This window comes from Poecilia latipinna, unplaced genomic scaffold (assembly GCF_001443285.1).
Source record: "Poecilia latipinna isolate Pla-1442-1.1 unplaced genomic scaffold, P_latipinna-1.0 Scaffold774, whole genome shotgun sequence".
In the NCBI taxonomy this organism is placed as follows: domain Eukaryota; kingdom Metazoa; phylum Chordata; class Actinopteri; order Cyprinodontiformes; family Poeciliidae; genus Poecilia; species Poecilia latipinna.
In genome coordinates this window covers 78,280-96,900 of record NW_015113390.1, presented here as the reverse complement: position 1 = coordinate 96,900, position 18,621 = coordinate 78,280, and the positions used below count along the sequence as shown (strand labels likewise).

The following is an 18,621-nucleotide window of genomic DNA, read 5'->3' as shown; positions in this document are numbered from 1 at the left end:
TTTTGATTATTATTTATTCAACACAGGTTTTTGCTTAATGTTTTTTGTTTGTTTGTTTGTTTGTGAGGAACATTGGGATCTATATGTCTGTGATGTGCTTAGCTAAAATAACATGATTGTTGAACAATGTCTAACACTCCATGCATGAATCTGTTGTTCAACTGGAGAGTTGCGTAAGTGACAGACTTCTGCATCCTACGTACACAAAGGTGCTTTACTGTGGATCCTTGCTGATGTTATGACTCTATTTGCAGTTTTCTCATCAAGTAACACTGCTGCTCTTATTTACATGTTTGAATGTCCTCACATACCTCAAGTTATTGCTGTGAAACATAGTGGAAATCACAAAATGAGAATGCAAGCAAATTTACTGTGAGAATATGCTGGCATCAACTTTAACCACTACTGACTTTTTTTGGTGTGTATCACCTGATGGCACAAAAGACAAGCATAGTCAGTTACATCTCTATTGTTCTATGATCAGTTATATAGCTGGCAAAGCTTCCTCTCCACCACAGAGCCACAGTTAACATAGCTTTGTCAAGCTGGTATTCATTGTGACTCCTCAGTGTTTTGACACTTTGACTGGGATCCAAGCAAACATGTTAAAACATTGATCGAGGCAGTGGTAGACAATTATCTCCTACATGCTGTTAGGAACAATGACAGCATAGTTTATGTTTTTTTTTTGTTTTTTTTTTTTGTAAAGAGTCAGGTACCTTTAATGGCACAAGGACAGCATTTCCAGTAAAGCCATCTGTCTAACGGCAAGAAAAAAAAAGGTGAAAAAATATATTGATAGTAAATATTGATTTTTCTTTTTATCTATTTCTTGCTACTACTGTCCACACTGTTATTGCTAATGGTCTGTAGGAGTATGCCTGCCTGTTTTGCAGAGACAAGAACGGAGCTGCAGCGAACATCAGGTTGCTAACTGTGAATAAACACTTTTTTTTTTCTGACAACACTTCTTCAAAGAAACCAAATTATCACTTTCTATAGTTAGCATCAACGTGTTACTGCTGGTTAGCTCAGTCAGAGACACTGGATCCAAGCATCCACTATTCAAGTGAGCTGTGTGCTACCTTTTTATCGCTTAAATATACTTACTAAGTTATTTGGCTGACAGATCAATTTAGATTGGAAACTGGAAATTGTGAGGTGTGATATATTGCTCAAGGGCACTTTGACATCAAACTGCCTTGTAGTGGTTCCAGGGGCATTGCTGCCGTATTAGACACTAGAGGTTTACTCATGCAGGACGCTCTGTCTTCCCCAGTCAGAATTCTGACTTCAGTGGCCAACGTTGCTGTATTTCTGACTTACAACTGTAATATCCAACTCAGAATATCTGACTTTAGATTAAAAAGTAACTGATCAATCAATCACTTTATGTTTACAAGGGCACTGTAAAAAAAAATCAGGGTTCTGTACCTACAGGGCTTAATAAATGTTCTGATTACATCAACTAATATTTATGTCCATTGATTAAAGAATAGGGCGACATTCCGTGAACAGAAGAAATCTGATGCTTTTGGAGTTTCCTGCAGCTGAAGACATGTCCATTCACACCTGGAGAGGGTGTGATGGGACAGGAGAGCTTAAATATTTTTATTTAATACGTTAGATGCACCTTTAGTGAGTTTAAGTAAGAACTCTTAGAAATCTGTTTGCAGAATGTATAGATTCATAAGCCAGGGTTGTGTCACAGTCGAGCCTCAGTGTCGGTAGAGTGGCATTTTTCCTAGATTTCACTAAGATTGACAGTTTTATCCCCATGTCAGACTGTGCTTCAGCACCCACATTGACCCTGATGTGCTCACTGATGTGTGACTGTGGCAAAGAAAGTGTGACATATGTGCAAAGGAGAGCTATGCAGCACCCTCTGTATTTATTGACCACCCTGCTGAAAATGTGCCATAAGCATAATCTCACACTGCAAAAATAACAAAAACCTAACCTTTAACTTATGTTATTTATTTGTTTAATGTAGATAAACATTTAAGATGGTAGATGTGGAAAAAAAAATGTTTATGTAATGATTATGAACTGTTTAAGATGCTGTGTTCTTGACTTATTACTGGTTTGAAACACAGCCAAAAAATTACTATCTGAAAGTCACGAGTGAACTGTAAACTCAAGTGACCAGGAAATGTTTTAGTCCAATCTGTTGATGTCCAACTTTTATTAACCTTTATGAATTGTAGCCCCAGTTTTCTATTGTCACCTGATTGAAGGGTAACTTGGTGCTCTTCTGCCACTGTAACCCATCTATTCCAAAGTTCCTTACTGTGCATTCAGAGGAGGCTTTTGATTCCAAACACCAACAGGAGGCTCTTTGAGATGGTTTTGCCTTTTATCGTCCGTGACCTCTGGCATTATGTTCTTTTCTTCCATTTTTTTTCCTGAGGTCGCCCAGAGCACCATTTATGGGGAAAAAAAAAAAAAAAAACATCACTAGATTCTTGTAAATTACAGCTAAAATGCACGGTTTAAAAACCTTCGTTCTATTGCATAAATAAATAGACACAGTAGTCAACATCATGTTCCATAGTCGAACCGTCATCGGATTTTATTTTGTAGATGCAGATCGGAAGTAGCGACTCTCACGACACCCGAGGGCTTGACGGCAGATGTCCGGGAGCGCGGAGCGCACACGTCGCTCTCTTCACTACATCGCACCACTGCGGTAGGATCGGAGTGGCATCAGCAGAGGAGCCAGACGGCAGGTGGCCAACACAGTTCACTTGTTCCTGCTCCGCGCAACCCCAGAGGCGACTTTATCACTTAGGAGGTACTTTCCCTTGAAAGGACATACTACAACAGCATCTCCCAGGTTTGTTCCTGCAGCCTGGCGAGAGCGGAGGAAGGAGAAGTTTTGATCGTGTGATTTGTGTGTGTGTGTGTTTTTTTTTTTTTTTTTTTTTTTTTTTATCCACAATCCCTGTAACCTTGGAAGACTCACCTGATTGCTGTGCGAGGATGGGACCGCTACTCCCTTTCATCGTGTTGTGTTTGAGCGCCGCTGTCCCACACCGTGTGAAAGGTGAGTGGAAGAGTGAAGCTGTCATTTCCTCATTTTGCGTTATTTGAGTCGAAGTAAGAGACTGTGTGCAAAAATATATTAAAAAAGTGCTGAGAATTTTAATCAAAGAGACGAAGGTGCACACAACGCTATGTGGGTCTGTATTGTTTGCAGCACCCTGTATGGACGATGTGTTAATATGTATACACGTCCACGACTCATTAGTTAATGGGGTTACTTGTGTTTCTAGGACACTTTTGATGCAGTCAGAAGGTTGAAAACATTTCTTTATCCAGGTATATTTTTACTAGAGGGATGTTTACCGTGTTAGGCGCACAGAGTTCAAATAAAAAATAATAAAAAAAAAAATGGACATTTCTGCGCTCCCTTCTCGAAATGTGCATCAGCTGCTTGTCTGGATAAAATATGCTGAGCGTTCAGGTTTAACTGCCTCTAACAGACGATCACCCCCTTCTCTTTAACAAGCTGGTTTCTGAGAAAATGAAGACAGATGAATACAAAAAAAAAATATATATATATATAAGTGGAACAGAGAAATTACCAAAATGAGAATAAATTGCTCCTTCCTTGGTAGCTGCAATGTTATTGACCAGGATGACATCACCAAAAGGTCAATTAGGCACTTTACATCTAACCTGGAGTTTTAGCATTAACAGCCAGACAATCTTCCCTACAGAGGAAATTGCTACGTGCTTATAGATTGACCTATACACTTTAATATCCATTACAAATCAATCCACGTCCTCTTCTCCTTTTAAGCTTCCCGTCCTTTGGATGTTGGGAATGTTTAGGCTTTTGCCTGCCTTAATGTTGTTCATGGTCAGCACAAAAGCAGTATACCTGTGGGATAGTATGTGAGGAAGACAGTCTGCAGTTGCGCTAATGGAAGTGGGTCATGCCATCCTCCTTGTCTCTATCCATTTAACGACACACTTGCCTCAGGAGTCACACATGTCAGGCAGACCTCGGTCTCTAAACAAGGAGTCTGCCTCGAGCAGACTTTCTAAGGCTCCCTGAGCCACGGTGTCAACTCAGTGTCAACCGTTGCAAAACATAATACACCCTGGTAGACTGGCATAATGAGTCTGGAGGAGAAGAACAGAGCTCTGGTGCTTTGGGTCGACTTGTTCCAAGGCTCGGAGAGTTAAAAATATACCTCGGCGGTACCTTAATTAATCCCAGTAAAAAATGTTGACATTATGAAGTGAAATTCATCTAACTAGCATTGAGCTGATATGAGATTCTCACAGTATGATAACCTTGAGCAAAGATACCTAGGTTTCCTGGTATTTAGGCAAAAAAAAAAAAATGTTTTGCGTTATTGTTTCTTTTTAAAACAGAAAATCAACTATTTTTCTCACAGCTGCTAAAATATTGCAACATATGTAGCAATCTGTTGGACGCAAACTTTTGAAAAATGGATGTTTTCAGGAAATGAACATCTGACCAAAGTTACATGAATTTTTTGTTCATTTTAATCGGAAATGTAGCAATGACACACATATAGTTCTTAATAAAGTTACACTAGGAAACAAAAATGTCTAAAAATGGAGATGTAATGATACAAGGCTATCTTCTTGGGTCATAAGTCTACAATCTGCTACTTTATAGACATTCAGCTCTCAGTTTGGCATCTGCAGTTTCAAATGTAGGCAAAGCAAGTTTAATTGTATCATTTTTTCACAAGGTAATTCAAAGTGCTTTACAAGATAAAGGGAAAAGGTTTTTCTCACAACTCAGTTTTTTCGGGAATTCGTTTTAGAGGTTAGGAGTGTAGCAACTTAATGTAACCTCCTGCTGTTTCGAGGCGGCCCTGATAAAATCAAGTAAAAAGGTCTCTGAATACCAGAGGTGTCTCGGTACCTGGTGAGAAATCTGGATTGTATTCACTGCTGATGCCCTTGGCTTACGGTCCAATTCTCAGCACTTAAAATCACTAGATAGGATGCACTTCTTTCACATCCACGCTTGTGTTATGTGCAACCACGCACATTTCCAAATGACCAAATTTGTCTTTCTTGAAAGCAAACATGTAGAAGTTGTGCCTTTGCTCTCTGACCATTGGAGGAGGGACACCATTGTTTTAAGCCGTTATACTAATCAGGTTTAAAGAATAAACGAAAATCAGTAAAATGCCTTTAAAAAGTTGAAGTGGTAAAACAGCAGTCTATCACCTGCCGATGTATGTATGTCCAAGGAATGTACATGATACAAGATTAAATTCCCTTGAAGGCAACATTGCCTGTAACATCAGATTGAGTCCCAGAGATACAGATACCCTGTGTAGACCGAGGAAACGTTGCACGTATCCGCAGTCATTACTCAATGATCGCTGGTGCCTTCAGAGATAGCCCAAAAAACAAACACTATTGGTGATGTCACACAGTGCCTCTGAAATAAATTGATGTGCCACAAACATTGCCCCCCCAGGTAAAAAACAGACTGCATTGTTCCAAGTCTGTGCGCAATACATCACATCGTCTGGTTGCTGGTGCTGACTCTCACACATTGTTTGGTATTCTGCCTGTCAAGCTTGGACAAAGCACAGGGTTGCACTCAGTGTGTGGAAATGTAAGATGCTCTCCTCTCTGTACAAAGACCTAATGGAATTTTTCTTATTTTCGATTCGGGCCGAATTGTAATAATTGTACAATTGAAGGCTTTTAGGCAAATGGTAAGCCATCTTGATTAGCAGTGTAATTGTCCACATTCAACGAATTATGATTAACGATAATGTTGCTGCTTTGTTTTGGTCAATGGATTCACTCTGAACCAGACAAACTTTTTCAACCTTTTCACAGTGATAAAAATGTCATTGCTAGAATATTAAATAACCTCTTTCAGCTTGGGTCTGGATGGATTTTCAAATTCAGTTTAGTTCAAAACTACTTTATTAATCCAAGGGTGAAATTAAATGCTATAATTCACATGATCCAAGTTTCTTCAAAAAGTTGTTTGAAACACTGATGACCGTTGGGAGAGATGACCTCATGTAGCAGTGTGTATTACTACAGATCTTAAGAAGCCTCTGACTCAGTCTGATGAGGAGGATTCTGTAATGTTCATCTTATGAAGAATCTTTCTTTGTACAGTAATCTCCAGAAGTTCGATGGCATCCTGCTCGTTTGCCGTAAATCTCATGTTGCCCATTATGATCAATGGAAACAATGATTTGAACGTCCTCCTTTTCTCCGTCTTCTTTACTTTTCTGCTCTGGATCTACGGTTCCACTTTTTAGGGTCTTTTTAGGATACCACACATCAGAAGCAAAATAGTGTTTCATATGTATACATCTGCACAATTTTGACACTATTGTAAAACATTTAATGTTTTGTTGAAGTGATGCACTGCTATGCTTCCAATGTGTGTACTAAAAAAAAATAAAACAAACAAGTGCAATTTTATATCTCGTTGAATGCGCCAAATACAGACCCTGTTACTGAGCTTCAGTTTTATCAGATTGTTGACACTTCTGAGTAGGAGAGCCTTGAAAAAGATTGGTTTGACATGGGTAGGGTTAGGGTTGGCTATGCCTTGGTTGGCACCTACCAAATACTGCCACTGTGATTTGTTACATGGGAAAAAAATAAGGCTTTACTTTTGTTGCATGTTTTATGCTGCCATCCATCCATCCATCCATCCATCCATCCATCCATCCATCCATCCATCCATCCATCCATCCATCCATCCATCCATCCATCAAGCTGAGTTCAGCTAATAAGAGCTGATTTAGATGTTTTGCTCGCTGGATTTTGTTTTTTTCATCATGACAGAACAAAACATTGCAACCATTTAAGAACTTGAACCATCTAAACATCTCCTGTTCTTTCCTACCACCAGCTGTGAACATGGCATCAAAATATTTAAACTTGTCGTACGAGGCAGAGACTGACTCTTGACCAGAGGTTGTAGTGCACCTCTATCCAACGGAGAACCATGGCCTCAGGATTAAGCTGAACAAATAGGATTAGTGCTAATTATATTTGCCAAATAAGTACTAGTTGTTGTACTTAACAATTCATATTCTGCACTTCCCTGAACAGCAAGATATAGCTTTGTTTACTATTTAATTGCTAATTCTTGAATACATATACAGCTAATAGGGATTTATCTGAAACCTCGTTGCATTTCTTGGCCTGTGCAAGTTCTGGTTGAACTTTGGGTAACGACTCGCAAACCCTGTCCAATATGCCCTTCATCCCGGTTTTAGATGCAACACTCTTCAATTAGAGAATAAAGGTCAGGACTTTGTCAGATTTCCATCCCTGATAACCGCAGGAATCAATGTGACTCAGGAGATGTGATCCTGTGCATAAGGAAAATTCTGCGTAGGAAACTGTGAGGCACTGACATTGGCTTAAATTATTTTGGGATATATTTGTGGAACTTAATTGGGCTATTCATCGTCCGTGCACATGTTCCTTAATCCCCTTAATATTTGGCAGAGAGGTCATTTGTCTCTTACGGTGACAAGTTAATGGATAAAGTGCTACTTATGTCGTGATGTAGTCAGACCTCTGCTGTCCTGCCTACATTTCATGCTCGACTTAATAGGAGGGCACTAGGGGGACGGTTATAGGGGATTCAAGGACACTCAGGCGAAGAGCTTTAATAAAGGTATGACACAAAGGTGGCAGTGTTGGTTGGAATATATTCTTTAAATCCACACAGCTTCGTGTTAGATTTTGGAAGGAAGCTAAGTAGGTATGTGAATATTTTTGCTTTATCTTTTTATCTTATTTAACCTCTAGTAATCGAGTAAGCCTGTGACTAGTCCACACAGTCTCTTTCGAAATGCTATGCTGGGCTTCAGGCTCATTTCTCGCTTTTTAAGGTAACTTGCAGCTTATCAGTTCCACGTTTGTACATCAGAGAATGGAAAAAGGAGAAATGTTTAAACTCCTCTCATGGAAAGAAAAAAAAAAGGCTTATCGGCAGTAAAAATAGCTTCTTTTCATGCACAACTCTTCTTGTTTTTTTCCCCCTTTCAAATCATTATCTGCTCTTATTCACACAAGTCTGGAAACATTGATTGTAAAACCGCTCAGACATGTTAAAAGCATCATTTACTGAAAGCAGCAGGCAGCATTATAATGGTGGGTTTAAGCTGTGATTTTATTTTATTTTATTTTTTCTTCTCCCCAGCATTGTATTAAAGCCGGTGTCAAAATTCAAACCGTGGCTCTGCCAGGAAGAAGAGGGCCCCTGGAAATAGTAAAAAAGATTATATGAGTGCTCTTTTTGTAGTGTCAGTTCATGTTGAGTGTACATTAGTTGTTCTGCTAAGAACATGAAGCAGCCTATCATCTCCGAGCTCAAGCTTTCATAAGACCGCACACTGGTTTTAAGTAATCCCACTGGGTCGTGATAAATGACTCAACTGTGAGAAGGCTCACAGTGTGTGTTTAGCAAAAAAAAAAGAAAAAAGAAAAAGAAAACAGATGATAAGTTTTATATAGCCCTGTCTGAAATATATGCACTCTGGAAATCTTGGTGTACGGCTTTGCTTGCTGACATAGAATATCCAGATTGTAAATACCAACAATCCGGATTAGTTTGAGTTTAGTGGTCAACAGTCGTACTTGTTTGTTAAAGCCTAAATACAAAGTAAAGAACCCAGAGCGACCGGACAGAAGCATTAGTATTAACATAGGAAGAAATATCAACAGAAACAGAAATACCTTTTATTGCCCCACGATGGGGACATTTCTGACAATGGGGAAATGTCTGCTCAAATATCAGCATGCTCCCCTTCATAAGCTAAGTTACAGGTTTTTAGCTACTTTATTTTTATAATCTTTAAGGAATCAACATTTTCAAAAGCTCGCCACAAATACATCACAAGATAGCACTTCCTCTGTCAGAGGGTTGAGTCCATTCTCTCAGTTTGAGCTGAGAAATCAGATACGTTGCGGTTTTTTACATCACATTTTGTTTTATTCTTAACGCTGTGATTAAAAAATGACATTTTTTAATCACATGGCCTGGTTACCGGTATCAAGATATAAGAAAGTATTAAAAAGTTAGTAAATAATTTTCAACAAAATATCCAAGTGCCAGGGTGAACACAAGTTCTTAAGCTCCATGGAGCCGAGAAGATCGCTGCCCTGCTCCTCTCTGAGCAGTTGCTGTGCACTGCCAGTCAGCTGGCTCAAGGAGGACATTTTCCTCTGACTTACAACATAAAAAATTCACCCGCTCATAGGGGGAAGTTAGACATATTTATAAAAGCACATCAAAGCTGCAGTTGACTAGCTATGGATAATTAATTGATGCAGAGTCAAGGACACAGTCCTGTGGCCTTCCTTAGGTAGACAATTGTTCACTAATTGGCGTTATATAGCCATCAGCTAAATTTGACTATATTCTAATATAATTATAATCATTTAGTCTCGTTAATTTGATTGTATCGTTGTAAACTGGATTTATGTATTCCTACACATTTTGATATTCATTGGACCTATTTTGCATAATAATATCAAATTAATAGAAATGCATTTAATACATTCAATTAAGTTAGAAAACTGGTCTGAAATAAGGACCAGGATGGCAAACTGGTATAAGACGCTTTTCCAACAGTTTCACCCATTATGTCTAAAATACATCAATTACACTGAAAGTCATTGTTTTAGCTGCCAACAGTGATGAAGACTGATTGGAAACATGGGGAGAATGAGTGGATCTGACAGGAGGCATGAAAAGCAGAGATGAGACAGAGAGTGAGCTCTCATCCTAAATTGTTGCAGCAGTTAGTTGACAAAAAAAATAAAAAAATAAAATAAAAGATTGGGCCCTGGACTGTCAGTGGTACAGAAGTGATGTGGAGTCTCTAACAGTGATGAAGTATTTTTCCATACTCTTTTTGTGCTTAGACTTTTTATTTATTTTTTTCTTTTAGGCTTGTTCCTGTCAGTGTCCCTGGATGTTTTCGTAATTATTTTCAGATTAGTTTAAGTTTTTCACAGTGATGCGTACACTGTTGGCCACAGCTATTGGCACTCCTGATAAAAATGCAGGAACATTCTTAAAGTGGCTGTAGAAATAAGACTCTCATATCATATCCAAACCTACAGAGAAAAAAAAGAGCCATGAATACTAATTAAAAGTTTCTGAATCTCTGATTATCCCAAAATGTAATGTATAAAGTGAAACAACGCTTCAATTTTACTTGGAATTTATTTTAAAGGAATTTGTTGGATTTCTTCAACCCAGCTGAATAAGCTCCACTGTGGTGCAAGAAATGCAGAGATGGAAAGAGGTTGTGAAGAGACTCAACATAATTAGTCCAGCCGTTTGCAGTGGAAAACATTCATAACTCCTTTCACAAAACTTCAAAAGATTACATTTTTTTGCAACTTAGAAATTACATGAATGTAAACGTATCTTTTTTTTGGCGAAGAGGATTGGTCATCTTTCATGATCAAGTTTGTGTCGAGGCATTAAGTTTGTTAGCAACATAAAGGATTATGGTAAGCACTAGGATGCATCCCAGCTGTTTCTTTATGCTGACTGCTTTTGTTTATTTACTTGTTTTGCTGTGGGAGTGGTTGCTCAGAGCTCTGGGCCTGACTGATTTGTTGGAGTGGTGTCACGCCAGCATCAGCCTTTCTTTATCAGTGTTTACCAGAACTGCACCTTTTCATAACAGATCAATAAGCAGAATAACTGATTTTGGATTACAGTGCAGAACCACAGCAGCTTTTAAATCTGTGGAGGAGGGTAGCTACAGCTGGTTTAAGTTTTACTGGCTGACTACTGCTTTGGGGAAGCGGGGTTAAAACTGCACAGTAGCCTTTTCTGAATTTATACCCCACGCACAAATGGTTAGATGAGGCAAAAACCATTAAATGTTGCATGCTTAGACAGAAAAGCTGGCTAAATTGGCACATTTTAGGGATGTTCTTCTGCTGTGAGGACATGAAGTCTTTTAGTGCTCGAGTGTGGGTTAGTGTTATCCTTCCCGTCTCTGAAAGTTTCGGGTACTTGAAGGTTTTAAAGAGCTCTCAAGTACTTAGGGATTCGTTTCCTTTCAAACTTCTAATGATTTAAGATTTGGGAAGGATTTTTATTTATTTTTTTCAACCATTTGAAACCAAGGCTTGTAGCATTCTGCTTGTATTTATTACAAATTAGCTCCAGATTTTGTACGTTGAAGCATTGCCAGACCAAGTCGAAATTCAGGCCACAGCAGTTAAATTTGGTATTTTATGATAAAGTTTCCCCAGTTGGATTTTGCAACATCAAAACATTTTCAGCAAACCTAGTCATCTGATTTTAGATCAAATGGTTAAGCATCTGGGTGAATTTATTACTAACAATAGGAGATAAAGAGATACAGGCCTCCAGATTCATTATGTAAACATTGATCCTGGGCGGATAACAGTTAATGGTCTTAACAGTTTTTTTTTTCTTCTCACAAAGAAAGTCCCCCCTAAAATAAAGTTTGGACAAAGCTACCATAATCCTTCCACCGTGCTGCGACAAACACATACAGTGTGTTGCAAGTGTTCACTCCCCTCACAGAGAAATGCTTGATCCATCATCTGAAAATGGAAAGCGAATGTCACAACCGCAAACCTACCGGGACATTATTGTCTCTCAAAACTGATAGATCTGCCAGTTCAGTTTGAATTTAATTTAGTTTCACTAATTCACAACGAATGTCACCTCCAGGCACGACAAAGCAAACGGCTCCAAATCAAGGGGTGGATTAATCACAAAAATCACATAATAACCGTAAAAAAGCTGAAAAGATCCACAGATTAGGTGGGAGGACAACTTTGATTTTTGCTCTCCACAAATCTGGTCTTCATGGAACAAGTGGCAAGAAGAAAGCCATAATTGAGTGGAAACTATAAGAAGCTCTGGTGAAAATGTTCTGAACATAATATGGGCTACATAAACATCCAAAATGTGGTGCTGTCACATACTGAGACCAAAACTGTGTAAACTGCTATGAGTGGCCTTAAAACACACACCACCCCCATGAAGACAATGGTAGCAGCATCATGCTGCGGCAGTCTGTTCCTTCCTTCATCTGGCCGGAGCCTGGCCAGATGATGATGGAACGATAGATGGAGCTGAATACAGGACAATACTGGAAGAAGACCTGTCAGAGGGTACAAAAGACTTAAGAGCGTAAAAAGCCTTCAAAACTGAATATCAGAGCAAACCATTTAGTCTGACTGGGACAGAGCTAATTTGCTAGGACGAATGGAAAAGCTTCAGTCTTTAAATGTTCAAAGCTAGCAGAGTCATACCCTAAAATAAAACTGTAGCAACGGTGGTTTTGCTACAATTACAAAACCACTTTTTTTTTTTTTTTGCAATTTTAGCAAAAGGCGGTTCTACAAAGTCTTGATTCAGAAGCATTGACTGCAAATGAACATGATAATATTACTTTAATTGTAACAAAAATTCAAACTTAAAAAGAATATATTAATATCATCTTATTCTACAATTATGGATTACTTTTGGCTCCATCACACAAAATCCTGATAAAGTACAAGGGAGTTCCTGGTTATCATGTGACGAAAATGTAGAAGAGCTCAAGGAATGTAAATACTTTTGCAAGATACTGTTGCTGTTTTAACGTATCTTTGAGTTAACGGTGCTGGAAGCAGGCTATGCGTTTGTGATTTTGTGTGTGCGCACTTCTGCGTGGGTCTCTGTTTGCAAAGTTTGAAGATGTAACCCAGAAATGTCACTGCAGAAAGTTGAAGCAACAATTCAGACTGTTTTTGCACATTACTGATGTGAATCTATACTTCTCTCATTTTCAAAAGCACAAAGTAAAAAAAAAACAAAACACTATTTTTTTTTATCACGCCAGCCAGATGGGTTTTCCGGATATTTCTTTTAAATAAACTCAATTTTCAATTGAAAGCTCTAGTGGAGCCTTGTGCTTTATCTTAAATAAAGATAAGCCTCTGATGTGTTTTAAGGAGGCGTATTTAGGGTAATGGCATACCTACTGAGAGGTGAAGTGCAGTGTTTAGGCAAATAACTTCAGCCCAGATGTTTTAAATTACCCCTTGGGATGCATGGTGCCATACAGGAAAATAGAATGAGAAAGGTAAAAGGCTGTGAATCAGGATGGAAATTTACTCTAACGTGGAATTCAATGGACAGAAAACACTCATCATCAAACATCAAAGTAGGACCCATTCGAAAACTGAAAATTATTCTCCAGTGTGGAAAAAGAAGCCGTCGGCATTTAGAAGTTAAGGCAATAGTTGCTACAAGTTGCAGCATCTTTTAGTATTAGAGCGCAGAAATGAACCTAACAACCTCTATCTTCATTTTCTTTATATATTTTATTTCAGTAATATTGTAAATTTTGTAGAGCTACACAATCCTTGGGGAATTAATAGGTAAGTATGTTTTTTTTTTCCTCCAATTTCTAAACAGAGGAATTTAGAGTTGTAATATTTTTTTGGAAGAAAAGGAACAAGAGAAGGACAAAGTAAGATCGTGCCAGACATTAGAGATGCTATTTTTTTATTAGACTATATTCTGTTCTGCCCCAAGGGTTCATTTTGCTTCGACCCCGTAATATCACCAAGGGCAAACTAAATTCTGTTGTAACCACCTGTGTAAGTCATACCACTACGGGATAAAACTCAAAGGATTGGAATGAAGGGTTCCCCCCATAAGAGAATAAATGTCCAAAAAAATAACAGTAATGGTTTTATTAGAAGATCAAGCCTACAGAGAGCTCAGCATAGCTTATGTAACTTCAAGGTATTTTGTAAACAGCAAATTCAACAGGGAAATTGAGAAAATATTTAATGGATTGCTGCTATTTCGGGAGTAATTGATGTGTTTTACCCCACAGAGATTTACGTCTACCCTCTTGAAACATCAGAAGGAAACATTAAAAAAAAAAAAAACATGTTAAGAAATACATTTTAAGAGGTGCAGCACTAATTAGTACCAGTTTTTATTTCTTGAACATGTCTTTATTTACTAGGAGTCCATATTACCCTGAGTTTTCTGAAGAACAGACCCACAGTATCATGGATTATCGTAAGAGTAGCCATGCGGAGATTCTCTATATTTTCATCCTTTGTTGCACAGCAGACACACCCTCAAGTCAGTAGGGTTAATGTTGTCATTGAAGAAACGCACACAGTTCCTGGCAAGGTTCTGGAAGTATTTAGTGAGCTTGTCAACATAATAATTGTGATAGTAGATCAGAAAAGGCCTTTTTCTGACATGCCTCCTTAGCAGCTGGTAGTTATGTAGATACCATCTAATCGTTGTTATTTAGACTCAGTGACCCCAAGATGCTGCTACACTACCAATGTTTTTACTATAAAAGCAGTTTTCAATTATTATTATTTTTTTTAATTAAAAAAATGTAATCAAAACCAACATAGCACTGGGAAATATAGTCTCTCTCCTCATTAAACCCTAAATCATGTGTGAAAAATAGTATTTGGAAAGCTGAGTTAAAATTCACAATCGTCACCTTGGATTGATTTCTGCAAGGAATCATCAAAATAGACTCTTCCTAACAACACAATGTAGGCTAATGGATCTTAAAAAGCAAGAATTCAAAGGAAAACTCAATACACGAGAAAAAAGTGGCAGTGAACTATGGAGAGAGCCATTATTGACAATATTTCCATTTATAAATTGAATTATTTTTGCAAACCACTTTTTGTATCATGACGTTGCAAGTCACTGTTCCATCTTTAACAGATTGTTACTGCTCTTTTGGTGGATATGGAAATAGTAAGCAAGGGATTCGTGAAGATCAGCAATAAACTTTATGTTCTCAAGTCTTTCCCATTTGGAATCATTTCTAAAATAAATGAGCCTCCAGGATCTGCCAATATGAGGGGCACAAGTGAATACATTGACTATAAACTGAGCCTTTTTTTCTTAAATTACTGTATTCATTTCTCAGCAATTTATTTAAGGCATTTTATAGATGATTTAGTAGCTAATAAGAGTTAATAGCGATAAGTCTTACATTTATTGGATGAGGAAACAGGAGACACAAAGTGTTTAAATGTTAATTGGAGTTTTGTAGACCTCATAAAAAGGTTTGATGTCATAATTATTGTATCAATTATTATATAAAATTAGTAAATTTCCAGATGAAGTATTTATTAAGCCCTCTAATGCTAAGGTTTGTCTTTCTTTTTCTGGTTTGCTCCAAAGCTAAGTCTTGCCACAGTTTTGTCTGTGTATTATTTAGGGGTGTTTGAAGCTTATTAAATATTTACTTGTGTGACCTTTCTAACCTGCCTTAGTAGTCTTAGGAGTGCTAGCACATTCTGAAAATAGCGTGTTGTACTATAATACTGAAACTGGCAGGAGTTTAACAAAAGATGTCAAAGGAGGTTGAAGGTTTAAATATTCAGTTCAATGTATTAAAAAAAGGAATATTTATAGCATCTCACATCCTCTCTTGTTTCCTCTCACAGTGTATTACACACAAAGTCGATATTCCATGCATGACATATCTATGGTTTATACAGAACACATCCAGCTGATCTTGTTTGATGTTACGAATAAAATAAGTGGCTAGGGTTTGCCTGGAATTTGGATTAAGCTTGTATATTATTGGGACATGAGATTGTTTATTTTTGTCTCACAGTATTTACTGTGCAGTAAATCCTTCAGTCATTTCAAGGATATTTGCAAAGACTAAATTATGTTCTTTGCACAGATTAAAAACAGACAAGGAATTACAGAGAAGAAGCAGCTGCATGATGTTTGAAGGTTTGATAAGGCACATCATCGCACATATAACCAGTGCATACATGGTGCTTTCTCTCTTTTTTTTTGCTCGCTGGCTTTCTGGGAAAGTCATGGCTGAAACATGAAGCTCAATGAACGAGTGGGTAAGCAGGATCAAGAAAATTCAATTTGTCAGGCTTGCCCTTTTCAGTACATACAATGCACAGCTTAGGCCAGTGGGTTTGATATATGAGGGCAACAAATAAGAAAAGATGTTTTTTTTTGTAACTCCATCCATCTTTAATATACTTTTGATGTTGCAGAGGAACACCGTACAGTATCTCTTTAACATTTTGAGCTGACCGGGAGTTTTGAGTTGAACAAATAAGCAATTTTGCTCTGTGAATGATCTGCCAAGTAGGATCTTGAAAAGTGAGGCATATTTGGTTTGCAACCTACACGCAAACCGTGATTTTAGGACTATATGTATTGCCAATGTGAACTTTATTGAAAGGCAACAGAAAATGTAATTATTTTCTTCTTCGATCTGGATGGAGTGGGTGTCTGCATCATTATATGATGTCATGCTTCTAAGATCATTTTTCTTTTTTTCATCATTTGAGCATCAGGTTTCTCATAAATATATCTTTAACACGACACCTGTTGACATGAGTGACAGGAGCAGCATAGCAGACAAGAGAAGCCGTTATTTTCTTATTGAAAGATATGACAGTGAAAGCTTTAATCACTGTGATGTGTTTTAGAGAGGGGAAAACGTGGTCGCATCACATTCAACTCAAAATGGAGAAGTACACAGTAGTTACATTTCATTTTAAAGGGATGCACACATTTATGTTTAATTCATGGTTTCCTAATGGGTTAAAAGTCGCCATGCTCTAAATGAATTTGGGTGCTTCTTCGGGTCAAGCTGCCATGATGCTTATTAAAATAAAATGTTTGTCTGGGGGATCTTTGTTGCAAATAGTTTAGGGCTGAAACGACTCCTTGAGTGATTCGAGTCCCTCGATTATTAAAATTCCTCGAGGAAAATTTACCTGCTTCGAAGCTTTGTTAATTTATTTTTTATTATTTATCGCACCGTGTTCTGGCCGGGACGTTATTTGCGTTGCGCAGCGCTCTCACTTCCGCCTGAGTTGTTGACGGAAGCTAAGTGTTAGCAGCATAACGTCCAGTTTTCCAGTTCGGCCTGGGAGGATTTTATTGATTGATGATTACTTTCTAAACTACAGAAAAGTAACTGTTAGGGAAGCTCAAATGTGGAAAAAATTGGACTGATGTTGATATGTGATAGTAACACTGCTGTTATGTTAGATTTACCAATGTTTTATCTTTCTTTTTTATCTGATTACTCGTAAGAATAATCGATAGATTACTTGACTACTAAAATATTTGTTTTCAACAGCCCTAAAATAGTTAACAAATTTAGACAAATGTGTTTGGTTTTGCACTAACAAAGAGACTTGAACAATTAAGTCTTTTTATTTGGTATGTGGGAATAGGCTTTATTTAAATTTTAAGTAATTTGACATAATCAACTCTTATTTTATTGAAAGAAAACTGTGATTGTAGGAGAACTATATGTAATGGCGACAATCTGGTGATTAATTGTTATTATTAATCGTCTGTAGAATACAGCAACTCACAGTCGTCATTGCAACATCAATGTGTGCTATATCTCAAACCAAAGGATTGAATTGACGCAACATTTGGTTGGATATTATATAAGTGCCATGCATGAACGTTCTGCTTGCCAGTGGTACATTTGGCCAGTTGGATGGACTTCTGTTGCCTTCAGTGCTCACTAAGGGTGCATGTTTCTAGCGACCAAGATGATGAAGATGAAGGAAAAGCATGAAAACAGGCAGCAAATTATAAGTTGATAGAAATCTGTTATCACTGCAGTGTTCTCCAATACTATCACAGTTATTTTTATTTTTTTTACATCACACTTAAAATAAAGATTCCATACATTTCAAACTGTCTTTTAAATAATATTTTATTTTTTGTGTGTAGAATTATTTATTTCCGATTTGATATGTCTGCATGTTAATCTATAAACCACATTTGGTCAAATGCAGCTGAGACTGAGCAATCAGTGGTTGAATAAATCTCTCCGCTTGAGATTCACCAAACAACAGAACTGAGATCAGAATTATCAGATTTTTCTTGACAAGTCATTGTGTGGTTTAATACAAAACAATGAAAATCTTCTATTCCCTTATTTCTAAAATGCATCAAGATTAAGAACTCTTACTTTAATCTTTTAATTAATGCATCAAGCAAAAGCATCTACTATGTTGGCCTTTTTCAGTTTAATGGAGATCTATTAAAGGTGTACGTAATGCATAAATGGGCATAATGTGTAATTAGACCATCCTCTGTTGGATTATGTCAGTCAACAAACACAAAGCATGTTTTTTCCCTCTTTTATATTATATAGACCTGGAAAGAAAAAAACATAATTGGCACTTAAGACTTCAATGGAAGTTGATGTCTGAAGTTGGAAACCGATACCTGTAAGGAATAACCTTACTAATGTGTCTCTAATGACTCCAGTTTGTTTTTTATTAATATAAGTTGCACTGTTTTAGCATTAAAATAACACTGAAATAAGGAGACGAATGGCAAATTAACCTTAAGCCATATTATCATTTCAATGTCTTCTTTTTTCAGAGATTAAGAAGATTTTGTGTTTTATTATGACAGCACCTTAGTACTGTCTGAGCTTCCAAACTAACTCTTGACCAATAATTAGTCTTGCCTTTGACCATAATTTAAAAATGAAACTGTAATACCCCCCCCCCCCCCCCCCCCCCCCCCGGCGCAAAAGAATTCACCGGTAACTGGGTGGTTTTTTTTAA

The 18,621-nt window shown here is 37.5% G+C and overlaps 1 protein-coding gene across 1 annotated transcript in view; it reads left to right on the top strand.

The window, feature by feature from the left end:
• The first annotated feature begins 2,583 nt into the window (after positions 1 to 2,583).
• The window catches only part of LOC106955892 (sushi, nidogen and EGF-like domain-containing protein 1), a 90,055-nt gene continuing 74,017 nt past the window's right edge, over positions 2,584 to 18,621 (top strand). Inside the window, exons 1-2 of the mRNA XM_015046328.1 lie at positions 2,584 to 2,794; positions 2,960 to 3,046. Coding sequence (XP_014901814.1) covers positions 2,584 to 2,794; positions 2,960 to 3,046 — 298 coding nt within the window. The remainder of the gene's footprint in view (positions 2,795 to 2,959; positions 3,047 to 18,621) is intronic.